Genomic DNA, 27,156 nt, shown 5'->3' with positions numbered 1-27,156 from the left:
TATCTTATTTGTAATTTTTTTGTTCGTGTATTTTCATTTATTGTTAGTGTAGTTAGTACTGCTAGTAAGGTAGTGAAGTTAGTATTGCCGGTAGAGTTATTAGCACTGTTAGTATTTAGTGAGGTTAGTATTTTTTGAATACTATTAGTACTATTAATACTAGATTAATTGTACATTTGTTACTATCGTAGGCGAGTCAGTTGTCAGCCGAGGTAGCGCAAGGGCTGTGCGCCCAGCCAGGGCTGGTGAGTGTAGTCAGCACCGTCCAAGCCCAAGCTCGCTGTGCTTAAGCACCACACTCCCCAGGGACGTAAAGCAAAAACCTTCCCAGTGCTGCAGGAGCTGGGGTAGGGCGCCCAGGCCAAGGTGACGCTGGCGCTTCCCGCCCTCACGGGCACCAAGGTGGCCATCAAGGGCGTCCGGAAGTCCGACCTGCCCAACCTCCGGCTCCTGGCCCGCGAGATGGGGTGCATGGAGGCCCTTCACCACCCGAACATCGTGGAGCTATTCCAGGTGGTGGACACCCGGGAGGAGCTGCAGCTCATGATGGAGTACGTGGAGGGGGAAGACCTGCAGGACTCCCTGAGCGAGCGTGGGCGCCTGGTGGAGGGCGAGGCCCGCCAGCTGTTTCAGCAGATCCTATCTTCAGCAGATCCACACCAAAGGCATCGCCCACCGGGATGTGAAGCCCAGAACATGCTGCTGACCCGAGAGGGAACAGTAAAGCTGGTGGACTTCAGGCTCAGCGTCCAGGGCTTCCGCAAGGCTTTGAGCTCATGCTGCTGTCGCCCAGAGTACCTGAAGTCTACCTTCGCCAGAGGTACAACGGCCCCAGGGTGGACGTGTGGAGCCTGGGCGTCATGCTCTACCAGATGGTCACCGGCACACTGCCCTTCATTCACGGGGACCAGCCCCGGCAGATCAGGGACCATGTCCTGGGCGGGTACATCCACATGCCCTCCTACCTCTCGGTCGAGTGCCGGGACCTGCTAACCAAAGTGCTGGCACTAGACCCCTGGAGACGCAGCACCCTGGAGAGCATCAAGCAGCACCCCTGGGTGGAAGGAGGACCCTGCCCTTCAGCGAGCTGTCCCTCGGCCACCAGGACCCGGCCATAATCAAAGCGATGGAGCGCCTGGGCCACCAGAGGCAAGACATTCGAGAGGCCATTGAGGCGAAAAAGTACAAAGAGGTCATGGGCACCTACCTGATCCTCTGCTCCAGGAGGCAGGAGGGGGAGGAGGACCCCGAGGAGGAGGAGGAGGTGTGGCTGAGGCATGTCACCTTTTGTGAGTCCTTCCCTCACACTGTGCCCTATGGTGACCCCGATTCCAAGGACTGCCCCCCGCAGCCTGAGGTTTTGGGGAATACCCAGAGGCCAGGTATCCTGCGAAAAGAGGCAGTCCAAAAGAAGGGAGAGGATGCCACCCGGGGGAACAAGGTCATCTCTGCCAGAGTCCCTGAGCTGGAGGACGCCCAGGAGCACACCACCACCTCCGGGCAGGGCCCCCTCCAGGAGGACGCCCCAGAGAAGAGCAGACCCTAGGTGCTAGGCCTGGTGCTGGAGGATGCCTGGGAGGACGGCAGCACATCCGTTCAGGGCCCCAGCTGGAGGACACCAGGGAGCACAGCAGCACCACTGTGGCAGGCCCCCAGCTGGAGGGGACCAGGAATGCAGGGCCAACATTATCAGTCCAACTCCCCAGCCCTCCAGCACCACCTTAAGATCTTCCCCAAGACGTGGCTGGTGCCATACGAATGCAGTGGCCCCTTCACCAACAATTAGTGGGGTTGAAAATGGTTGCCTTGCAAGCTGTCCTGGTGTGTCAAGCCAAGGCGGGAGGGCCAGAGATAGAATAATAAACCATATCTTGGAATTTTGTCCCTGCTGTGCAGCATTCAAACTGCACAGCAACAAAAACTAAGAATACTGCCACAACAGGCAGAAGTCCCCCCTCCCCCCACCAAAGCACAACCACTCAGTGGCCATGGTGAACAGGAGCACCCCAGGAAAGGTTGAGGCTCTGGAGAGGCTCAGGGGCTGGGCCCAGTCAGAGGGCCCAGGAGCAGCACGAGATGCACAGGACTGCAGCACAGAAGTCTGGGCAGCACCGATGTCCCTGGAGCACAGATGTCCCTGGAGCAGAGCAGGTGAAGGGCCAGGAGGGCAACGGAACTGGTGAAGCACCTGGAGGGGAGCAGAGCTGGTGAAGGTGGTACTGTGGAGGGGTTGGGGAGAGCTGAGCAGGTACAGGGCCCCAGGAGGGGTGTGGGGCTGTGTGGGGGGAGCCACCAGAGGCTCCAGGGCCAGAGGCGGGGAACCCTGGGCCTCTCTCCCCCATCTTAGGCTCTGTCCCCTGAAGGCCTCCCTGCCCCCTTGCTGGGAGAGCCCTGCTGCCGACCCCTGGGCACACGGATGGCACAGAGGCTGCAGGAGCTCTTCCATCTGAGCGGCATTGTCACGGACTGACAGCCTCGGTAGCAAGCCCCCTGGATTTCGCCCCTTTCAACACTGAAATTCCAAGTTGGAGAATCGCTCACCCGCCAGCTAGTGGCGGCTCCTGGGGCCTCCTGGTTTCCTTCTGAGCCCTGTAAAAGCAGGTCTGGGCAGCCCGCCCTGGAGGGATTTCGCTGGCAAAAGAGCATCCTAAACAGGTAACTCTGTGCTTGGGCTTTATTGGCTCTTCTCTTCCACGCAGGTCCCGGATGGCGCGGGAGGCGGCTGCTGATGGACAGACTGGCTCCCCACTGCAGGGGGCACCTCCAGGGGACCTGCTCTGCCTGTGGGGCGCTGGGGCGTGGAGGCATCTCAATGCTCTTTCTCTGCCTGCAGGAGACAGTCAGAAATGGGATTGTTCTGTTAACATGTCTATCCCATGAAACATTAAATCAGTGTTTGACATCGACTGCATTTGCTTCTCATGTATGAATGCACCCACACTTCCAACACATGGGTCATCAGATACCTGGATTTGCTTGAAAATTTTAGAAAGCATTTAGGAAATTTTATAAGTCAGATGGGCCACAGGGTGATACCATGGTGACATGAGATAGTGAAACAGACCTACCAAGGAGTATGTCATTAGGTATTTGCACCATTTTCCTTAGGCACATGTGCACGTCTTGCACTGTGTCTGTGCAAGTATGTGCATGGGAGTCAGTACATGTGTGTGTGCATGTGTGTGGTTCTATAGGTGGGAAGTGTTCATATACCTTCTACCATCAAAAAGACATACAGAGAGCTGTAGAGAATTAGTATCATGGCTTCAAAAGTGGGTCCTCCCTGGTGATGCACTGTGAAGCTATGGGCAGCCTCTGCAGCATGAGTTCGATCCCCAACCAGCCACAGAGCTACCCACAGGGGGCAGCAGATCTCTCCTGTCTCCCTATTTCTGCCTTCAGCAGTGGATTTCATGACATCTGCCTGTTCTGATCCCCAAATGTCTCTGGTGAATCCTCTCAGCCCCTACATCTCTGGCCTGCACCCCATACTTGGATGCATAAATAAAACTAAATCTAAAAAACCCTATACAATTGTGGCTGCGTGATGCTGAAGACACTGATCGAGTGGAGGTGAGGACTAGGCAAGTGGTTCTCAGAGCTGGGGTTGAGGGAGTTGTGGGCCAGAATGAGATACTTTGAGGTCATGGATGTGCAGAGAACATTGGAAGCCATGAGATGGATTAGTTCAGTTAAGGACAGCAAAGCAGAGGAGGAGACGTGCAAGCACATTTGAGAGAAAAACTGGAATGGACATTGGAGTCAGCAACCGAAATGGAAGTGGCCGTAACATGCTCTGCGTGGCAGCTCAGCAGCAGCAGCAGCAGCAGTTGGCAGGAGGGAGCAGCACAACCTCTCAAAGCCATTGATGGGCCAGGCTCCCCAGGGGCAGATGGCCCAGCGGGAAGCCTGCCCTGTGTGTCCTCTTGCCCTGAGCCAAATCAAACCCTCCACTCTTCGGACCTGGGAAAAGAGGCGCTGGAGCAGTATCAGTCCCCACAGCCCTGAGCCAATGCTTCTGAGCTTCGGGGCTCTGACTGTGCTCCAGGCTGCTCAGGTGAGACTGGGTCCTCAGCTGATACTGTGAGTGAGCAGAGCAGGGTTGGAGGGTGAAAGGAACCTGCAGCCTGAGCAGTAACAGAGCCCCCATTGTTCACCTGGACCCACCATTTCCAGCTGCCAGGTAATTCCTGGCAGGGCTCAGGGTCACAGCGTCTGGACCTGCCCTTTGCCAACCAACCCGCCCCCCGGCCCCCAGCTCGAGCAAGAAGCAGATATTTCTAAGCCAGAAATCTCGGTGGGAGCTGACCACCTCCATCTGCCCCCAGCCCCATCTGAGTCAGATCAGAGGGTGTCCCCACAGCATGGGGCGACCGTGGCAGGCACCGCGTGACGGACACACACCCCGGGTCGTGCTGCTGGCGACACTCTTGACAGTGAGGGAGGGGGCTGTGCCCTGGCACTAGCAGGCAAGACAGGAGAGCAGCAGACACGGGGAAGAGGGACCCCACTGGCCGAGCTTTACTGCATCCTCCCGCCTGCCAGAGCCGCCCCTGCCTCGGGCCTGCGAGGTGGCCGATGGGCACGCTCAGCTCTCAGGCAAAAATGGAGGGAAACCACGTCCCAGAGTTTTCAGTGTGAGGATGCGAAGATGGACTGTGTCGAGTCTCATGCTCACGATGTTGTGCCGTTTATGATGTCAGTTGACGGTGTCCTGTCATTTTGAGACGCATCAGAGATTGAGGCAGTGACAGTCTATGGGGAGACCTTGAAAAGCCAAAACCTGGGACGGGGTTTCTCACTACAAGTGAAACGGCCTCTCCGGCATTCTACGGGCTGTCGTCAACTGGGTACACTTCAATCTCTAGTAAGTCCTATGAACACACCTCTTGGCAGTAGCTTTCTCGTTAAGGCTGAAAAGCCACTGGGTTCCCTCTGCCGATGGCTGTGGCCTCTGGCTCTGACGCCACAGAGAGCCGCTGTCATGTCACCGGCAGAGCCTCCATAGGCCCTGGCCGGCCTGCGGCTGTGTCCTGAGGAGCCAGAAGCTTTGGGACAGTGACCTGTGGACTCGGCAGAGAGAGCGAGAGTGTGTTTTGGTGTATTTGGTTTTCGTTTTTTTTTTTTACTTATTTAGTTATTTGTTTTAGCTATTTATTTTAGTTATTTTTATTTCTGTTTTTTATTTTCCTTTATTATTTTATTATTTGCTTATTTTTTTTCTTTTTGTCTTTATTCTTTTAATTTTTTTATTTCCAATCTTTTTTTCATATTTTATCGCAACTATGTTTAAGAATGCCATAATCTTTCCAGTATCAACTGAAAGGAAATATTTTTGTGGATATGTCTTTCAAATTTATATATACTCAAGCATCCATTTCTAAATAGTACTGGAGCCAAATGGATCACTCTACAAAATCAGCACTCAGGTCATGCCAAAATACTATTTGCGCTCATTGTTGGCTCTTTCAAACTGTGCCTTCTGCTTTTTCCTGGATATGAAAACTCATCTGATCTTGCCAGCTATTGAAGGTGTACTCATACAAGACTGAAGACTTTTCATTAAACATTTCAATTAAAATTATATTTCATAGGCATCTTTGAGCACACTATGTTGGATGCAAAATGCAAGGTACTCATGTGATCCTTCTCTGTAAAGTCAGCTCTATACTTTCATATCAGATTTAAGAGTGAATTTCATTTTCATTAGTCTATATAGCACATGCAACTCTCTCCTGTCTTTCATTTCACCAGGTCTTGCATTTGAGTTGCCAAAGTGCTTGTCTCTCTCACTTTTTTGTCAACTGCTACAGATTATGCTTAAAAGCTACTGTGATCTTTTATGCATGAAATTTTTCATTGAAGTAATAAGGAAATAAACAAATGCTTATTAGAAAGTAGATAAATGGACTTCTTGTTCCAGAATATAGATTATGCACTCAGGCTTTTCTCCTACCACCAAAAACATTGAATGATGCATAGAAGAAAACACAGGCAAAATGATGTATGGCATAGGTTTCTGTGATATCTTTGTGGATTCCTCTCCAATAGCCAGAGAAACAAATGTGAATATAAACAATTGGGATTACATCAAAGTAAAAACCTGCACATTTAAAGAAACTATTGCTAAAAGAAAAAGGCACCCTAATAATGAAGTAAATATTTACATAGCATATAGCCAACAAGGGACTGATACCAAGATCTACAAAGACTCATATAACTCAACAAAAATAAAAGCCCAATTTTAAAAAAGTGGGCAAAAGAGTTCAATAGACACTTCTTCAAAGAAGATGAAGAGATGGTCAAGAGGTACATGAAAAAATGCTCACCACTTATCATCCCGAAAATGCAAACCCAAACTACAATGAGATGCCATCACAAACCTGTGAGAATGGCCCATATCACAAAGACCAGAAACAAGTGCTGGTGAGGGTGTGGAGAAAAAGGAGCCCTCTTACTCTTTTGGTAGAAGTAGAGTGGCCCAGCCCCTCTGGAAAACAAGATGGTGATTTCTCAAAATATTAAAAACAGATCTACCGTATGATCCAGCAATTCCACTCATGGCTATCTACCTGCAAAAACACTAATTTGAAGGGTCATATGTATTCCTATGCTGACTGCAGCACTATTTACAATAGCCAAGCTATGGAAACAACCAAAGTACCCCAGGATAGGTGAGTGGATCAAGATGTGGTACACATACACAGTGGACTATTATTCAGCTATAAGAAAAGATAAATTCTTGCCATTTGTGACAACATGGATGGAACTGGAGGGGCTTATGCTAAGGAAAATAAATCAGAAAAGACCAATACCAGACGGTATCACATGTGGAACATAGAGAAACAAAACAAAGGATCAGACAAAACCAAACCAGTAAGAAACACTAAAAATCTGATAGAATTGAGGCTACAGTGTAGGTGGGGGGGTGGAGAGCAAAGTGGGATGGGGACACAGTAGGCTATGGTGGAGGACTATAGATGGCTTGGTGGTGGGTGTGGTGTGTGGAAACATACATCTGAAGAGGCGTGATCCTATACCTCTAAGTCATGGACAGTGTTGCAAACTAATGTTACCTCAATAAAATGACAAATAATTCCATTGTATCATTTTTAATATCTAAAATTTCTGCAACTATGATATAGTAAATATAATTTCTAAAATAAAATTGTGAAATTAAAAATTAAAATAAATCATTAAAACTTTTAGAATGTGAGGAGATGTTGAACTAAAATTAAGATAAATTTCAGGAAAATTGAATGAGTGAAAGGCACCTATAGGAGAAAAATGAAACATAGAAAGATTTGTTTTATTTTTTTTCTTCCACACAGGCAGACCGTGGAATTGCTAAATATAAATTGGAATGGGACAATTTAGGGGGTAAAAAATGAGGTGACTGATCAAAACCTGTTATTGCATAGTTTTCATAATGACTATGTTCCCCATGGATTGTAGTTCATGGACATCCTAACTGAGGAGCTTCAGTAATTAATACAGAAGAAGCTAGGGAGTACTAAGACTGGAGGTTTGAGTCTATTTCAGTTATGTAAACCCATAATCAACTCAAAGTGGCTTTAAACAACCATTTTATCTGTTCATGAATATGTGTGTATCAGGATTTAATGTAGTGAATTATTTCTGTGGCACCAGGGTCATTTATTTAATCAATTTGCAGTTATCCCTGGCTGGGCTGGGCTAGAAGGTTCAAGAAGACTTGAATACATTGCTGGTGTCTCCGAGAGCTCCTGCTCCTCATGGCTAGCTTGCACTTCTTCACAACTGGTGGTCTCAGGATAGTGGGTCATTTACAGGACCACTGGCTTCCAAGTGGTGAAGAAAGATGTTGTAGACTTTTAAGCCCCAGACTGCTAAGTTTCATAAAGTCACTTCTGGTATATTCTATTAGTCAAAAACAGGTACTAGAAACAGCTCAGATTTTAGAAGAAAAAACATACCTTATAATTAATGGGGTCAAGGAAAAGGCACAGTGCAAAATAGCATGTGGGATGAGGATTTCTGTCACCAAGTTTAGAAACACACTATTCCCTCTGTCCAAAAAAAATTCCTTCCCTCATGCAAAATGCACTCACCTCTCTTTCCAAAACTTAATTCTATTACAGCATCAGGACCAGACTTGAGGAATACGACTTATTCATCTGAATTGGGTGCAGGGAGAATAAAAAGTTCTTTGGGTGTAGCATCTCAGCTTCAAAGACATATGAATAAAAAACAAAAAAGTGTGTTTTCTACCCATGCCCAATGTATCATGGGAAAATAGACACAGAATAACTGCTATAGATTCATTCAAAAAGGGGAGAAAACAGGTCCCATATGACAGTCACATATCCATTTTGAAAGCCACTGAGCACCAATTCCTGCTGCTCTGAGGACTTTGAAATGACAATGACTGTAATCCATCTCTACTGCAGGGAGAGATTCTCCTAGAGAAAAAAAAAAAAAAAGACCCGACTTCATGTCCCATGAGGCATTGCTGTTGTGTGCTATCTGGAGATTTTCCTGCCTATAGAAGTTTGGGGACCTGAGGTCACTTTTTGGGGGGCTCTTTTATCTCTCCCAGTGAAATCTGGTGCATTTCCTATTACAGAAATATGGCTTTCATATATATCAAATTATAATGCACTATATTTTACATTAGTCAAAACCTTCATCCATAAGTATCTCCAAGACGTGCTCCCCTCAACTTCGGACTGTGATTCAGAGTGCCATGGGACAACTCACTTAAGATTTTTAGAAGCTCTTTCATCAATCTGAGATGTCAAAGCATTACCATTTAAAATTTTCTGAGGCCTTAACAAAGGTTCTTCCAGGATGACCCTTGACTTGATATTTACCCTGAGGCCACATTTTACAGTCAGCACCTGGACTTTGGGGATTTGGTGCTGGCTGGGCAAGTTGGAGATGATAAATGGTTTTATTTTCTCACCTGGTAAGTCCTCAATTAGAAATAGTCCCTTTAAATTTTGCTTGAAAATGAAACAACCCCCTTTTTTGGTGGATTTCTCCACCTTACTTAAAATATTGTCCGCTAAATGATGTCAGTTAACATTTTTATTATTGTCAGAAACTCCATTAGCCAGATCCATGAGTTAATTAGATCCACTCCTACTTTCCTATTCCTAAGCCAGTATCACTACTTAAAGTTTTTTAGTGCAAAAAGACAATGACTTCTGGTTCAGTTGATTACTTTTGTATATTGATTGACATCGCAGTTGCTGCACCCTTAATTCACCATGGTATTCTACGAAGGCTAAGCCCTTGCAAGGTACTCATAGTAGCTTGAAAACTGAGTATAGTATGGGTGTGAGGGAAGTTCCAGCTAAATAGTTATAAGGCATCAAAAATTTAGTGGTTTAAAATCACCACTGTATTTGATAATGATTCTTTTAATCAGTTTTGTGCAGGACTTGATGGAGCTGTGATTCTGCACATGCAGAATTAGCTGGGCTCAATCTTTCAGCTGCATTTTCTGGTGTCTGGGATAGGCAAGAAGCCCCAAGAGGCTTTATTTACCTATGTGACACCAGCATGCTCTTCCATGTAGACTTTTTTATGTTGCTAATGTGGGCTTCTTCATGATCACCCCAGGATATTCAGAGTTCTGGTATGGTGTCTCACTTCCAACAAAGACCAATATACAAGCACTAAAGAGACATTGCAGGCCTAAGACTCAGTTGTCGAAATTTTAGTTGTTTGTGTTGCAGCCTATTGGTCAAAAGAGTTCACAGACCCAGCACAGATTACTATGGCAGGGAAATAAATATCACAGTTGATGCAAGCATATATAATAATCAACAAAATGCACCACATGGATCTCTGGCTGTCATAGATTGATATCCTCAGCTGTTGAACTCTGAATTTACAAATATCTGCATGCAAAGCCACACTTCCAGTCAGTAATTAAGAGTGGTAGGAACTCAGAGGTAGACCCATTCTGCAAGATGTGGGAATCCTCTGGCAGCTTACTTTGACTTGAGAGCCTAGCATAACCCTTCTAGAACCTACCCAGTGTTTGTCTTTCCCTCTTTCCACACAATGGTCAGGCCCCTGCTTTATGCTCTGAAAGCTCAATCTACCTTCTTTTCTCTGTGGCCCTTATGAATGTTTTACTACAAATAATTTTGTGCACCTTTAATCCAATCTTGGGATCTACTTCTCAGTTGCTTCAGACTTTAATTTAGCCAGGAAAGGTCACCATACAAATAAACATGTGGGGTAAGGGAGACTGTTGTGACTTTGGATAGTAAGAGGAGCACAGGGTCCTACAAGTAACCATGCAGTCAATATGCTCTGATAACACAGAGATGTCCTGTCAGAGAAATCAATAACAGCGGGAGATGCCCATGAATCTGCCTCTTTGTTCAAAATATGAACAAATAGCCAAGGACCACCAGACACTTGAAGCAAACCAGCATTATAAAAAAGTCTAGGATAAAGAAGATAAAATTTTATCTCTAGAGAAATTGTAGAAAATTAAAAGAGCAGATGAGAATTTTTCTCAGTTATCTTCCTTGATCCCATCTATCATGAAAAAATGTATTCAAAAATATACTCCTAGAAAATGGGAACTAAATGTAAGAAAGCAGGGAAGAATATCACAGGGAGAGAAAGTAGGTCCCTTACTCTGGGCTCTATAAGGCCTTCTACATAAGGATTCTTCCTCTAGTTCTCACTCTCAGGCCTCCTTACCACACAGCATATTGTCTAATGTACACGGAAGAGCCCAAGACTTCTCCAAGGTCAGATGGTTTTGAGTCTCTATGTCCTAGCGGCTCTCTCATTTGCCCAATTACATTTTTTTAAAGTTAGAATTAGATAAACTACATACTCACTTGTTTCTTCTTCTTTCTCTCCTCCCCCTCTCCTTTATTCTGGGCATTGTAAAAGTGTCTATAAAACAGAATACAGGAAACTATGTCATTCATTTATATCATGTAAGATTTTATCTGAGATTTAGGAAGTTGACCACTTCATGATAAATGAGCTACTATATACCCAAAAAAATTTTAGTCAGTCTTTTAATCAGTAATATCACTTTTATTATATATACACAATAGACCATTATGTCTCCACAGACATTCAGCATGTTGCTTATAGTCCTTTTAAACGTTTTCCTGCATGTACTACCCTCATGGCATAAAGGCTGCCCTCCTAAATCAAGTTCATTCTTAGTTCCAAAATGGGTAATATTTTCTGGTTTTCAGTAATATATCATTGAGTTAGTATGTTCATGATGTTGGAAGGACAGCAATATAAACTTTTTCTTTGACTATAAAAGCAAATTAGCTAGAAAAATGAGGAGGAATACATTATTCTAAGTTAAAAACAGGGTTCCAAATCTCATCAAATGAAAATTTTCTCTAAGTGTGTATTATAAATTGATGGATATAACATCAGGATATTGGAAGATGATTAACAAGGCAGCTGGAAGCTACTTGAATTTTGTCACTTTATTCTAAAAGCTGCAAAAAAATACCTGATGACAGGCTATTGGAACAGGCAGAGTGAGAAAGAAATGGCCTATTGTCTTTACAAAAACACCCATATTACTTTTATTAATATTTTTGAAGTTGAAAGTAAAGACTATCAAGGAGGGATAATGAAATACCAGCTGGACTTGCCCATAAGCCTGGGAAGGTCTGTCCTTCCATCTGTGGGTAATGTTGGAGCCTAATAGTTCAGCATAATAATGATCAATCTTATCTGCCTGCTCCAAATATCCTCACTTGTCCATGAGGGGTAGGGTTAGATGACCTCCCAAGTTCTTTTCAGACCCTCAGTTTAAGAACATTACCAAAATCCCAATTGGACTTAATCTTTTCCTTTTTTAATTTATCTGAATTTATACACCCAATTTATGCATAAACATGCTATAGAAAGTTCCCAATATTTCTTCTTTAAGTGGAAAGTTTTACATATTGATATCCTTTATTGTTTTCAAATTAATTCTTTATAAATTTAGATGTAAAAGGGTTTAGAAAAAATTCAGCATTTTTTAATTTTTTTTTTAAATTTAAAAAAAAGATTTATTTATTCATTTATACAAGAACCGAGGTACAAGCCAGATTCGTGGGACGGTGAGAGGATTCACCAGAGACAGAACGGGAAACAGAACAGGCAAACTGACAAAATACACTGCTGAGGGGAGCAGCGGGCGAGACAGGAGAGGTCTGCCGCGCCAAAAAATTCAGCATTTTAATGGAAATAAATACCAGGGTTTTGTCTACAGGGATGATTTCTTATAGAGAGAGAGAGACAGTGAGGGAAGGGCAGTCAAGGCAAGGAGAGGGGAAGTAAGGGGAGAAATAGGAGGGAAAAAGAAGACTTTTTAATGCCTTCATGTATTTTTCAATATCTTTATTCCCACACAACTTTGGAAATCATTAGCAGTTGTGCTTTATTATTTAATAAAACAATTTCTTTGCAACTACTAATCTAATTTTACCTTAAAAGAGTATATAAATAGTGGCTTTGCATTCTTTGGATAAATACCAAGGAGTAGAATTACTGAATCAAATAATATATTTTTAATATTTTGGGAAAACTCCATATTGTTTTCCATAGAAGCTAAATCAGGAAGGGTGGCATTTGTGGAAATAAATAAAAATCAAACATTTTTATATTAGATACATTTAAAAGAAAAAAAGTAGAAATGTTTAAGAAAGCTGTTTCTGTACCTAACACTATGTGCAAGAGAACACATGTGAAAAATAGGGCTGTGGTTTGAAGTTGTGATTTAATATCTAGGATTTCATAGGATTATTAAACGTCCCACAGTATGTATTAAGCACTGACATTTGCCACAGAAACTTGGCATGAACTGTTCCCTTCAGGAAACCGATACAGTCAGAAAGACTCTGGTTTCTGTTAGATTTAGAAGAATATTGAGCAGATCAAGCCATGTTGATGGTAGTGGTCCAAATATAGACAATGTAAAAAAAAAAAAAATGATAAATTATCCTGAAGGGGGAAAAGTTGAGTGACATTAAATAGTCTTAAAAATTTAATTTCAATCAAATCATTTGTAATGTATTTCCTAATTATTAGGCAATTCTTCACTTAGTTTATCCTATTATTCTAAGAAGGAAAATGCTATAATAATAAAGAAAATGCCACACATAGCATTAAAAAACACATGCACCTCTGAATGAGCTTTTATATATAGTACCATTTCCTGCTTTAAATTCTTCAATTCTTGGCATCTATTTACCACTTACTATGCCAGGCACTGTTTCATGATATATATATATATATATATATATATATATATATATATATATATATAAAATTATTCTATTCTCAGTAGTAACTAATGAGGTAACAGAAATAATATCTACAGTCTTCATATAAGGAAACTAAGACACAAAATGGTAAATGATGTGTCACTGGTCAAACATCTTCCAGTGGCTTAAACAAGGCTCATTTGGTGTAATATATAAGGTCTGCTCTGATGTGGTGTTTGGCCTTTTTTGGAGACAGCCTACTCTTCTCAAATCCTGCATGTCACCCATTTTAACCTACTTCTGAAACAGGAGACCCATGGCTGCTGCTACCACAGGGTGTGGCCAGGTTTGAGGACCAGCCCTTGTGGGAGCTGTGGAAGGAGAGAGGTCCAAGGCATAGGCAGCCAGTAGGCCAGCCCCAAGCTCCAGAAGCACTGGCCTATTTTTGTGCCAGTACTATACTGTTTTTAGTACTACTGTATTATATAAAGTTTGAAAAGGTAAAGTGATACCTCTATTTTTCTTTTTGTCTTTGGGTTGCTTTTGCAATTCAAGTCCTTTTGTATCTCCATAAAATTTTCAGTATTTTTGCTCAATTTCTTTAAAAATATTGCTGTTATTTTGATGGGGACTGTGTTAAATTTGTGTATCATTTAGGCAAGAGTATTATTTTGATTACATTAATTCTCCCTGTGAATATAGGATGCCCTTCCATCTCCTTAAGTTGTTACAGTAAAAACACCCTGGTGTTCTCAATGCTTCAATCTTTTACCTCCTTATTTAGGTTAATTCTGGGTATTTATTTGTGAAACAATTATTAATGGAATTATTCTCTTATTTTCTTGTGCTTCTTGCTCATCATTTTCTATATAAAAAGGCTATAGATTTTCAGATGCTGATTTTGTAACCTGCCACTTTACTATATTCATCTATTTTTTTCTAAAAATTTTTGATGGGGTATTTAGGATTTTATATATATAATATTATATTGCCTACAAATAAAGATAGTTGATTTTCTATTTTTCCAACTAATTCTCCCTCATCTCCAATTTTGGCCTCATAACTTGGCCAAAGTCTCTAATATTGAGTTAAACAAGTGGTAATACTCTTATCTTATTCTCAACATGAACTTACAGAGAATCTTTTGAGATTTCCACCAGTAAGTACAATATTGGCTATTGGTTTGTGATATAAAGATTTATCTAATTGAGGTAGGTTCCTTTAACTCCTATCTTTTTAGAGTTTTTATGATAAATGGGTGCTGAATCTTATCAACTGCTTTCTCTATATCTATTGATATTATCATGATTTTTATCTTTACTTTGTTGATACAATTTATTCCATTGACTGATTTATATTAATCCTTCCTTGCATCTCTGTGATAAATCCCATTTGGCTATGGTATACAAATCTTGTTGTATATTGTTGAATTCAATTTGCTAAAATTTTGATGAAGATTTTTGTGTTGATATTTTCAAGAAATTCAATATTTTTATTCTGCTGCCTTTATGTGGTTTCAGTATTAGGGTAATTTGGCATTATAAAATGTGTTACGGAGCATACAATTTTCTTGTATTTAAAAAAATTGAGTAAGATAGGCATTAATTCTTCTTTGAAATATTGATATAATTCATTTATAACACTGTCTGTTTCTTAACTTTTGTTGTGGGAAAGATTTTGTATTGCTGTTTCAATGTCCATACTTGTGATCATTCTGTTCAATTCATCTATTTCTTCCTGTGTTCGTCTTGGGGGACTACATTGATCCAGAAATCTGTGGATTTCCTTAAGTTATTGAATTTATTGGCATATAGTTTTTCATAGTAATTTTTTATGATTCCTTGTATTTCTGTACAAACTGTGGTAAATTCTCCACTTTATTTGTGATTCTGTTCATTAGTGTTTTTATTAACATAAATACATAGATTCCAATTAACAGACTAATGATAATTATGCTGCTTACTCCTTAAAACCCTGAATTATAGTTAAATGAATAGTATTAGATTTAGAAAAAGGTAGAAATGCTTAGAAAATATATATGAGAAAAGAACATTACAATTTGCTTGAATGAAAAGTAAATAAATTTTCAAAACTCTAAATATGAAATAAAGCTTTTTTTTTTTTACTAAAGAGCTACACATCAAATGAAAAATTACAGTAAGGAAGGAGAATCAGGACTAGCTAGATCTCTGGAAGCAAAGTAGGGATTCCTAAGTGTAGTTTACAAATGTTATGGCTTATCAATGTTGATAAAATGTTTTAATACCTGAGACCATATCTTTCAACTTTTTAGAAGAAGAAATAATTTGTATGAAAGACCTCCATACTAGAAAAATAGGCCCCAAAATGGAGGAGAATCAGAGAAAGACAATATTTAAGAATTATTCCACATAATGATAAATCCTCACCAATATGCTACATCAATTATGTTGGCTTAACTGAGCCATTTTCCTCTAACTTCTGAAAATAAAGAATTATTGGCAGTAATAAGGATGATTCATAACCATAATAACACATTTCACAAACATCCTTCGGAGCTTGAGTTCCACTTCACGAGATAGCAGCTATTACCATTACCATGTGCACCAAAAGTCCTTCATAACCATGAAGGCAGATGGCAAAAGTAAGCTAAACTGTCCAACTCTCTTGGTCAATACATAATTGTAAGTATCACTTTGTTTATTTAATTATTGTTTCAGTTCCAAGATGAGCCTTTCAGTTTTCAATCTCAAGACAACTTTTCATTCTTTTTTGAAATTTTTGTTTAAAATGTTCTATTCATTCTTTTAAAATTATGACTTTTTATGTTTCTCATGTTTATATGTATTAAATGTTTGAAGATATTAGTCATATTTATTCTAGAAACTTACCCCTAAAATATGTACTGCCTTACCTAAATTTTTAAAAAATTCTTTACAACCCCATGTGGGAGGAATAAACTATCTACCCAATGAATCAAATATATATCTAGCATATTTTATTTAAACTATCTAAATAATTGTGTACTTAAAATCTGTTTCCTGAGTTTCTGGATCTAGGAAATTTTACTTAAGAAAAATAAAACTGAAGTTAATCAAATAAAAGATTAGCAATCTTAGACAATTACTCAATATTCATAAGCATTTAAAAGTTTTAAAAACATGAAGTGGGGATATAGAACATGTTATTTAAGGCATGCTGCTTTCTGAGGCAGAAATGCTGAGTAACTTTAATAGTGGTGTAGAGGTTTCTGCAATCACTGTTACAGAATTGAGAACAAGCTGAGACTCTCTTTTTTTTTTTTTTTTTGATTAACTGATGAACATTTTTATTTTTTTAATTTTTTTTAATAAATTTTATTTTTATATTCCCCATACAATTGCAACCCCCCCATTCTGACCCCAATCCCTCCCCTCCCGCCCCCCACCCCCCAAAAAGTGTCTCTGGTTCATAGTTTTTTGTTGATTTTGATTTTTACTTTCTTATAGTTATTCATTTTCCTGGTCCCTTATTTAAGTTTTCTAGATTCCTGCTATGAGTGAGACAATCCGGTATTTTTCTTTTTCTTTTTGGCTTATTTCACTGAGCATGATCCCTTCCAGTGCCATCCATGTTGCTGCAAATTGCATGTGTTTATCAAGCTGAGACTCTCTTTACAGTTGTTAAGTGTATGCTTTAGAATTGCTCTAACCTCAACTAAATAGATGAGGGCCCACACTATCATGCTAATATTATAGATATATTTCTGTGTGTCTAAAACAAAATATTTATTTCTCCCTATTTTCATGACTTACTGCAATAAAAATAAATCTGTAACCCAGGACTATGAGTGGAATAATCATTTTGTGCATACAATACAAGAAAACAAAAGCAAAAGTCATTTTGAGTGAGGACAGTGGTGAGAGTAAATCTTCATTTGGTTGAATTAGTTGTTTCAGACTTAAGTCAGTTAGCTATCTAGCTTTTGCAAAGAGCAGGAGGAAATATTAACTTTAAGTTTCCTGTCAAATACATTTTCTTGATGTTTTCACAAGGTATTTTGCAATCTGCTTTTTTGTTTTAATTTCATTCTGTTTTTCAGAATCCCAGATACATTTTACCAAGATTTTCCTTTATGCTATTTATAGAAAGGAAGGGAGAACCAACCTTTATAAACATTCAGTGACTAGCCAACCCAAGTTACCCTAAGGGCTGAGAAATATGAGATTCTTTTATGTCCATATGGAGAACAGAATGGTCCCAATCAAGATGGTTTCATCAGACTAAAGTTCAGATTGGCTAGGAGGGATAGAACTGGTATGATAGTAAGCCAACTCTGTGTATTTTCCATCCACGTATTTCAGAGTGAAGTAGAAGATGTATTGAAGCTAACCTCTGTCTCAAGAGTAAAGTTCTTCATTTATTACGACAAAAGTGGACTAATTAAAACTCAAATGTTCCGTAAACATACCAAAGACTTATTTTTTAAGACACACAAATACAAAAATAAATGCCACGAGGAATTTTTTAAATTATACTCATAAGGTACATGGATGATTACACAGATAAGTAGGCAGATTTTCAAGAGATAGATGGGTGAAGCAAGTAAGAAAGTAGTAAATATTATGATTAGATAACTTGAATAATTTGCAGTATTTGTGCTATTGTGATGGTCTGCATTTGTCCATTACCTGGCGCTGTAGTGATTAAGACAAGATAATAACCCAGATTGTAGAAATCTGATAAAATGAGACTTGGGGATGAGGGTATGGAAGCTTGCTGGATGTTGATTGGTTTGTATATCAAAGGAAATTTATTTGTTATCTCTAAGAATTAATTCTGAGAAGTATGATTCCCTTTGTACACAGTCCCAAATGGCAGAGCACCAAAGAGAGAAAATGAGAAAAAAAATAGAGAATACACAAAGAAAAGAAAGTAAAAAATGGTCCTCTCTGCTCCACACTCAAGAAAATATATTTAGCATAAAATCAAAAATTAATTATTTTCTGTAACTTCCATCTCTCCAGTTATAATGGTGTCCCCAAACTCTAATCATGTCTCCTCAGTCTAGTAAGAATGCATCTTCAAATGAAATATTTTTTCCTAGTAACCTCCAAAACCAGAAAATGCTTTCAGGGGAAAAATCTACCATAAGTGTAAAGCTTATCCTGTGTATATAAGTGATTTCAGAGACTGCCACCCAGTGGAATTTCTTCCTGTTTTGTTGTCCTTCAGAGTTCTATGCTATTTTATATGACTTTTAAAATTGCTATCATATATAAGTTTCTTTATTATAATCTCTCACTGGATAGGTTATGTTCTTTCAGGACTTTTAAGATATTCCAGTGTCTTCTGCTACCATTGTTTCAAATGAGAAGTCAGTGTTAGGGTAATTGTTGTTTCTTTGAAAATACTTTTTTCTTTTCTGTTGTTTATACATATTGAATCATTCTCTTTACTAACCAGAAACATTAATATGAAGTGACAAAATATGATTTTCTTTTTACTATTTTGCTCCTGATCTTATAGGTCTTCCTAAATCTATAAAATCTTTTCTCATTCTTAGAAATTTTTTAGCCATTATCTCTTCAAATATTTATTTTGCTCTATTGTTTCTTCTCTACAATTTCAAGTACTCATGTACTTAGATCTCTCTGTACCTTTTAACTTCTTTTTTTCTCCTTGGGTCATACTGATAATTTAGTGCTATCTTTTAGCCATTTTTAATCTATTGTTAAACATACAAGTGAAATTATTTCTTTTAGTCATTTTATTTTCTCAGTTTTAGAATATCTACTTGTTTTATACTAAGTTGTTCAATTCCCTACTAAAATTCTCAATTTTGTTTTCTACTCCTTTGATCATATTAATTATTTTAAGGTATGTTGTTGATAATTATATTATCTGGATCCTATGTGGGAGTTTTTATAGTTACTCTTGATTCCCTTGATTTTCTAATATGAAGACTTATTTCCTCATGTGCTTTATTTTTTGTATTAAATACATGTTATTGTATATAATAACTTATAATAGTAATTTGAATCCCAGATTGATATTTTATTCCTTCTCAGTGGATTTATATTTGCATCTGATGGCTAGACAAGGACTCTAGCAACTTTGAATCACATAATCTTTTTAAAAAATTAGGATTATTTAAGACTAATGGCATGAGGGCTGATGTATTTCAAGCTTGACCCTATTTGACAGGGGTAAACTGTACAATGGACACCCCCCAAAAAAATACTATCTCACATGACAGGCATTCCTCTGTTTTGTTCTGCTCTCAGAACTCAATCCTATTGCCTTGTTGGTTTTCAAGCAGATGTTTTTTCTCTGTTTCTTTGGTTGTTTTTGATAGAAGGATTCATTTAATCTATCTAATAATAGATGAAGTATTTTTTATTTCTCAGTTTACTAAGTCCACAGATCCATTTATTGATCATTCCTGATCAATGTCGATTTGGAGTGGACATATTTAGATATTGGCAAAATCATAAGGCAAAACCTTAACATGCAGGATAAAGGCCAAGTAGAATTCCTTGAACAGCTTCCCATTGTGAAGATAGTAAATCATAACGCATTCTGGGAGAATGGGATTAATGTTACTCTCAATGATTTAAATGATGTAGCATTAGTAGCCTCATTCAAATCGCCTTTGTCACTGCAAAAATTGAATGAATGATGGTGGATAATAGCTTACTGAAAACTTAATCAAGTGATAGCACTAGTTATAACAGTTGTGCTAAATGTAGCATCTCTTCTAGAAAAAAAATAACACAATTATATTTACATGGAGTGTGAAAATAGATCTGCTAGGACTTTTCCATAGTCATTAAGAAAAAAATCAAAATCAGCTTGTATTACCCTGAGATAAAATTAGAGATATATATATATTTAAATAATTTATATTACTGTTTTTGCCTCAAGGCTATGTTAATTCTCTTGTCTTTTCTCATTCATAAATCAAGGGACTAGCACTACCTCAGTGTATGAATGAAAATAATCTAATTGAACAAAACTGTATTGGTGGTATTATATGATCTAGATAAATAATAAGTGACAAGAACTATGAATTTCTTAATAAGACACACGTACTCTAAAGAGTAAGAAGCAAGCACAATGAAGATTCACAGTTCTGGTACATCAGGGAAGTTAAAGTAAACCTTGTACCTTATATCACTAAGTAATATACCACCTAATACCACTAAGAAGGAAGCAGATTACTTGGGAGACCACTTTGAGATTTGGAGGCAGCATATATCATACTTGGAAATACCATTTGACTCATTTATTTGGTGAGCAGGAGGGTCTGGATTTGATTAGAACTAGAATAGGACCTTGCATCTTAGGAAATATGATTCAAATGTCCCAAGGTAGTGTCAATACCTATAGCGACGAAAGTAAGACATGGAATCCCTGGCAAAACCTAATAGAATATACACAACATTACCAGGTGAATCCTGTAGCAAAACCATAGCATTTATAATAGAGAACTATACAATTTTTTGAAAAATAGCTATTTTGAATTAATGAGCTCTAATAGAAGATTAGTGACTTTTAATAAGACATCAAGTGGCCTTATAGCCTGAGGTGCTCAGCATAAATTATATTTTATCAAACCCATTGCTATAAGCTGGATGGTTGTATCCCCATAATTTCAGATATTCAATCTAATCCTTAGTGTAATGGTATTTGAAGATGAGTCCTTTGAGAGGTGTTAAGGTCATAAAGGTACAGTCCTCATGATTGGGGTTAGTGCTCTTACCAAAGAGACCCCAGAAAGCTCCCTTGTCCTTTCTACCATGTCAGTAAAAAGAAGACTGTCCACGAACCTGGAAGCTGTTCCCATTCTAGTTTTAATCTAGTGGCACCTACATCTTGGGCTTCAGTCTCCAGAACTGTAAGATAAATATCTATTGTTTATTAAAATACCTGATCTTTAATACTCTGTTACAGCAGCCTGAATGAACTAAGAGCCTCACCAAGTTGCAACATCAGGATAGTGGAGGATCTGTGCAACAATTTATTATGATATGGAGGTGGTGTAGTTAGAATTCTGATAAGGTGGATTCAGTGACCACAAATAAGTTGAATAACAGGCGAGGTCCTCTCATGTTCCCTACAGCTCTTTCACTGATGCCTCTTGCTCAGCTCACATGCAGGACTCTAGGGATTTCCCTGAGAAGAGTTAACATAGGAGAAATTAGCCCAAGCTTATTTCATATGTGGATGGCTTGGTATGTGAATGCAAGTCAAAAAGAACTACTGTTGGATTACCCTATTTGGAAGTGCTCTGAAAGACTGTGATGAGGGGAAACCCTCTTGAAATACTGAGTTTGGGACACTGAGTCAGATTATTTATTTTTTCTGCTAAGAGAAATGTCCAAAGACATACTCAGATTCTTGGGCAGTAGCAACTGCATTGGATGGTTGATTGATAAACTGAGAACAGTATCAAAATACTGTGAAAGAATTATATGGATGAAATTATGACAATAGGAGTAAAGTGAACACTTTTCCATTAGAAAAGATCCCATGGAAATGCAAATAAAAACTACAGTGAGATACCATCTTATACAAGTGAGAATGGCGTATATTAAAAAAACTAGCAACAACAAATGTTGGCGAGGAGGTGCAGAAAAAGGAAATCTCCTGCACTGCTGGTGGGAGTGAAAACTGGTCCAACCACTATGAAGACCTGTGTGGAGATTCTCCAACCTGCTAAAAATGGAGCTTCCATATGATCCAGCAATTCCACTCCTAAGTACCCAAAGGACACAGAATCATTAATTCTGGACACCTGCACCCCTATGTTCATAGCAGCACTATTTACCATAAGTAAGCTATGGAAACAACCCAAATACCCAAAAATAGATGACTGGATATACACAATGGAATATTACTCAGCAATCAAAAAAGATAAACTCATGCAATTTGCAGCAACATGGATGGAGCTGGAAGGGATCATGCTCAGTAAAATAAGCCAGAAAGAAAAAGAAACTCATAGCAGGAATTTAGAAAACCTAAATAAGGGACCAGGAAAAAGACTAATTATAATAAAGTAAAAAATCAAAATCAACAAGCAAGTATAAACCAGAGACACACTGCGGGGGTGGGGAGAGATTAGGGTCAAAATAAGGGGGGTGGGAATTGTATGGGGACTATAACCAAAATGAAAATGCATACATTGTGCAAAAATGAAAAATGATGTAAAAATATATAAAATTAAATTAAATTTTAAAAAAAGATCCCATGAAGAGTTGCTGCACAAGAGTCATAGGATGAGCTGACCTGCCTTATCCTGCTCTTTCACTGCTCTTTTCCTGAAAGAGCTTCTCCAATAAAATATTGTTACCTAGAACCCCAGTCTCACATTCTGTGTTTATTGAACATGATGTATGACAGTGGGAGATAAAATTATCCTAACATAAAATGAAGACAAAAAAACTAGTTCTCTTGTACTGAAATTTGAATAATAATAAAATAACCCACTAACTTGAAGGGCTATATGCAATCCTATTTTTATTGACTATTTATAATAGCCAAGTGCGGAAAGAAACTAAGTGGTAAAAGGCAGATAAGTGGATTAGACAGGGGTGAGTGTGTGTGTATACACAATGGAATATTACTCAGCTATTTAAAAAAAAAAGAGATGAACTTTTGCTATTTGCAACAACATGGACAGAAGTATAGGGGATTATGCTAAATGAAGTAAGTCAGAAGGAGAAAGACAAATATATACTCTTTCTCTTTACTTCCAAGAAATATTATTTAATATGTGGATTACAGAGAAACAAAACACAAGATCAGATAAAAATCAAACTATTTTAATCCACTGTCTTTTCAATATCTGCATCGCTACCACCTAATTTCAAGCTACCTTTATTTCTTATACTACTTGGTATTTCCAAGTAATTCTTAGCCAGCAAACCAAAGTGTTACTTTAAAGATGTAAATTCAGCTCTCATCCCAAGACTGCCCACCTATGTCTACACAGGCATCTCTTTTAACAAACCTGTCCCTTTCAGATGCAGCTCTTTCTGCCCATGCAAGAATCCTTTCCTTTCCTTTTTTTTTTTTTTTTTTTTTTTGTATAATAAAACCTGCCCTTTTGGACTTAAAAAAAAACAATAAAAAATGTAAATTAACATGTCATTCCTTTTTTAATTTAACCGTTCAATCAAGTTTGAGCTACAAAATTTGCCATGCCTCTTATTGGCAGCAAACATGTGAACATAAGGCAGAAGCAGCTAATCTCCCTCTGATCTTCTTCTAAACCTCATTTTAAGAACCCTTAAAATTTATTTGCTATTTCCTGAGACTGAAATTTTATGACGAGTATAAATTAGAATGAACTTTATGGAAAACATTTTTTAACAATAACTCTGAAATTGTAAAATAAATAGTGTATTAATTGTTTCTTAGGTTATATTTCTAATATTAGAAAAGCTATATAAAGTTGTATGTGCTATAACACTATATGTTTGCTTCATTTTTTTGTTAGGAGAAGGCTATTAATATTCATTAATAATAGGGTAATATTCAAATAAGTTATGCTATACAACATATATAATGATCTATAATAAAATGATACTATAAAATAAAAAGGATGTGGTGGAGGGATGAAATATCATCCAGATAATAGCAGAATACGCATCTTCCTCTACTTCCCCCTTCATTAAAATCCCCAAAATGTAATAAAAGTAGTCAAATACATAGGTAATATCTCGAACTCTGATAATTCCAGGAGGCAATAGAAGCATTAAAACATAAGCATAAAGAAAGGCTGATAAGCAATGAAGATGAAGGGGTGTGGGAAAAAAGAGAGAGGAAGGGAGTGAGAGAGAGAGAGAACCTACTGCTGCAGATCTATGTAAACTCCAACAGATGTATTTAGTGGATAATAGTGTATAATAAGGTACAAAATCACCAATGCTCTATTTGGAAGAATGAAGGTGTAACAGGGTGGCCCCCAGGAAAAGGAGATTTTCCAGGTTCTCTGTGCCATTCAAAGGAGCATGGAGCTGAGTAGGGAGAAGAAACTAGGGAGGAGACTGAAGAAGGAAGGAAGCAGGATGGAGAGCATGAAGGAGACTTGGAGGAGGCACATGGAGCAGAGAGACATGTGAAGAAACTATGCTTGCTTCCTGGTCCTAAAATGGATGACACAGATGTGGGTAAGAGACCAGTGGGGAGATTAACAATGGCAACTTTTATCTTGATTTTGATTTTTCTCTTTTCCTCCCAGACTTGTCTGGTTGTTTCTAACCATTTTTCTATGGGTCCCCACGGGAAGGTGCTTTAGACTTGTGGCAGACTGCTGGGCCTTGCTTTGAGTCAACCCTGTTTTACTGGACATTTACCCATGAGGGGATGGGTAACTGTGTGTGCTTAACTTAGAAACAATATTCTCTGTCTTTTCTGGATAGCACACTGATTGTATTAAATTTCCTTTCCATTAAAGGTCTTATATGTTTTGTCTTGATGTGGCAGATGGCAGAACCTATTTAGAGCAGGCAGGTTTGGGGGTTCTGGGGTGCCCTTCTCCCTGCCCTGTAGCACAGTTAGGGTGAGTTGGAAGGCAGTGCAATATGTTTAGCAAATATTGTGCAAATGTAGAAACGTGGTGCCCCATAGGGAAACACAGTTAAACTACAGGTACAGAGCACTCTGTCAGCGCACCTGTGTAATGAGGTGTCCAGTTCCATTTATTCTGGCTGCCAATAGTTTTTCAGTCTCCTCCACCCTTGCCAGCATGCTGATAAGAAAACCTGGTGTTTCTTTCTCTGTCCTTACCAGGAGATTCAAATCATGCAAATCTCATTCAGTGTGCAGGCACTCTCACACTTGACCCATCTCTAAACTAGAATAAAGCTCAGAGCCAGCCTCTTCTTTTATTTTCTTAAGCCATTTCTGGCTTGCCAAAAGGCTTTCCCAGAGAGTTACAATAATGTAAATAATAAATATTCCATACCATTTGTCTATGTGGCATCATTAGCCTAGACATATATACCATGTTTTGAGTGGGAGTTCACCTGCCCCTATAGATGTAGATATTCTAACCATAACACAGGGAAAGGAGACTGTGGGCAAAGCAGTAGATCTCAGTTGACAGTGAAAAAATAAAGGCTAAAGCTCCCTCACGCAGTCATTTCTGCAAAATTAGAATTACTAACAGCCTAGCATATATCCCTGGATAGCCTCTTCTCTTCATTATTGCTATGATTATTTTCATAATTTTAAAAGGAGTGCAAAAAGATCTAAGCAAATCTAAAAGAAGGAGAAAAGAAGTAGAAGAAACAACTAGCTAAAGAAGAAAGCGCACCAGAAAACTGTCAGCATAGAAGGAAAATTTGACCAAATTCATTTTCATATTTAAAAAAATAAATCAATTGTACTTATAACAAGGACTAAAAACAGATGTGTAATTGCTTAGGTTTGTATGGAAGCAGTAGAAAGAGTTGAAATTTAAGTTACCAGAGCTCAGCGGAAAGGTCCAAAAAGAACAAACAAAATCACAATGAGATGAAACTGAAGAGGCTCAAAGAGATGAATAGACATGACTGGAAACAAGGTAATGGACATAAAGTCCAGATGAAAAAAAATAAATAAGTAAAATGGAAATAACACACAATGACAAATATTAAAGAAATATTAAGGAAGATAAGCCAAAGGGAGACCAATCATATGCATGTCCAGTTACCCTAATGGAAGAACCAGGACTGTGGCACAAAACAAATATGTAAAGATGTAATTTAAAGAAAACATGTGAAATGAAAGACTTAATCTACAGGCTGAAAGAACACTCCATGCCACAAAACAGTTTGACACAAAATGATCAAATTGAAACAGTGGATATAAATATGTATGAAGTTTTGGATATAAAAGTAGAAAAATTCAACCCACCCACAGGAGAAAAAAAATCAGTATAATCTTTTATTCTAGAGTAACATTCAATACTAGAAGAGCAATGTCTAGAAAGGCCCAAGTGTTACCCACTAACATGGTTATTCTATTATGCAGATGACCAACAAATATTTCTCATGAGTTCCTCAGGAGAAGAGCTTGACATTTATAACAGCAAATCAAAAGATGAAGAAACTACAAAAATATCTGGTAGTGAACATACTAACTTATTTTACTTTAGGTCTCATATTAAAGTAAATGAGGTGATTAAGTTTATAGAAGAGAATGTGAATGTTATAAACTTCATTTAGTCATCTTATAATTAATAAAATTAAATAACAGAAGTTAGAAACATACAAGCAGAAGCTCAAGTAGGCTAATCTTGCCATCTCTAGTGTACAGGTTTAAATTTAGTATTTAAAAGTTGGTAAAGTGGGCCACCCCTGGTGGCGCAGGCGGTTGAGCGCTGGGCTGTGAAGCTGTCCGCAGCCTCTGCAGTGCCAGTTTGATCCCGGCCATCTGGCAAGGGTCCCACATGGCGCAGTAGAACTCCTGTCATGCCCGCTGCTCCCCTCAGCAGTGTATTTCATCAGTCTGCCTGTTCTGCTCCCGGCTGTGTCTCTGGTGAATCCTCTCTCCCTCCCGTGCATCTGGCCTGTACCCCGGTTATTGTATAAATAAATAAATAAATAATTTTTTTTAAAAGTTGGTAAAGTGGTAATAAAAGTATATTTATATTGATTTAAATTCATAAATTCATAAATATTAAGAAAATAATATTTACTAAAGTCAAGTATAGAAGAGGGGCCTCTCTGGTGGCACAGGCAGTTGAGTGCAGCATTGTGAGGCTGTCCTCGGCCTCTGCAGCAAGGGTTTGATCCCGGCCGGGTCGGGAGCTACCCACATGGTGCAGCAGACCTCTCCTGTCTCACCCGCTGCTCCCCTCAGCAGTGTATTTCAGTCAGTCTGCCTGTTCTGTTCCCGGCTCTGTCTCTGGTGAATCCTCTCACCCTCCCACACCTCTGGCCTGTACCCCAGTTCTTGTATGCAT

At 39.0% G+C, this 27,156-nt stretch overlaps 2 protein-coding genes across 5 annotated transcripts in view; one reads left to right on the top strand and one right to left on the bottom strand.

Moving 5' to 3' along the window:
- Window positions 1-363: 363 nt before the first annotated feature.
- Window positions 364-1,643, top strand: LOC129144755 (5'-AMP-activated protein kinase catalytic subunit alpha-1-like). The gene is made up of 2 exons (XM_054688235.1): window positions 364-820; window positions 1,012-1,643. Exons 1-2 carry the CDS (start codon window positions 463-465, stop codon window positions 1,116-1,118), a joined length of 465 nt encoding a protein of 154 aa, XP_054544210.1. The 5' UTR covers window positions 364-462; the 3' UTR covers window positions 1,119-1,643.
- LOC119261001 (uncharacterized) overlaps window positions 1,531-27,156 on the bottom strand; it is a 373,660-nt gene continuing 348,034 nt past the window's right edge. For all 4 annotated transcript variants that reach the window (XM_054688233.1, XM_054688232.1, XM_054688231.1 and 1 more), the window contains 3 exons: window positions 10,851-10,908; window positions 2,542-2,827; window positions 1,531-2,188 (listed from right to left, as the gene is read on the bottom strand). In XM_054688233.1, coding sequence (XP_054544208.1) covers window positions 1,922-2,188; window positions 2,542-2,827; window positions 10,851-10,908 — 611 coding nt within the window. In that variant the 3' untranslated portion in view covers window positions 1,531-1,921. The remainder of the gene's footprint in view (window positions 2,189-2,541; window positions 2,828-10,850; window positions 10,909-27,156) is intronic.

This window comes from Talpa occidentalis, unplaced genomic scaffold, assembly GCF_014898055.3.
Source record: "Talpa occidentalis isolate TD23 unplaced genomic scaffold, MPIMG_talOcc4v2.1 talOcc4.6, whole genome shotgun sequence".
NCBI classification, from domain to species: Eukaryota; Metazoa; Chordata; class Mammalia; order Eulipotyphla; family Talpidae; genus Talpa; species Talpa occidentalis.
The sequence above is the reverse complement of the archived record's forward strand: the minus strand, read 5'-3'. Positions and strand labels throughout refer to the sequence as shown.

Coding starts and splice junctions, on each gene's coding strand:
- LOC129144755 (XM_054688235.1), top strand. CDS start 463: ATGGGGTGCATGGAGGCCCTTCACCACCCGAACATCGTGGAGCTATTC. Junction 821..1,011: donor GAAGTCTACCTTCGCCAGAG/GTACAACGGCCC, acceptor TGCTGGCACTAG/ACCCCTGGAGACGCAGCACC.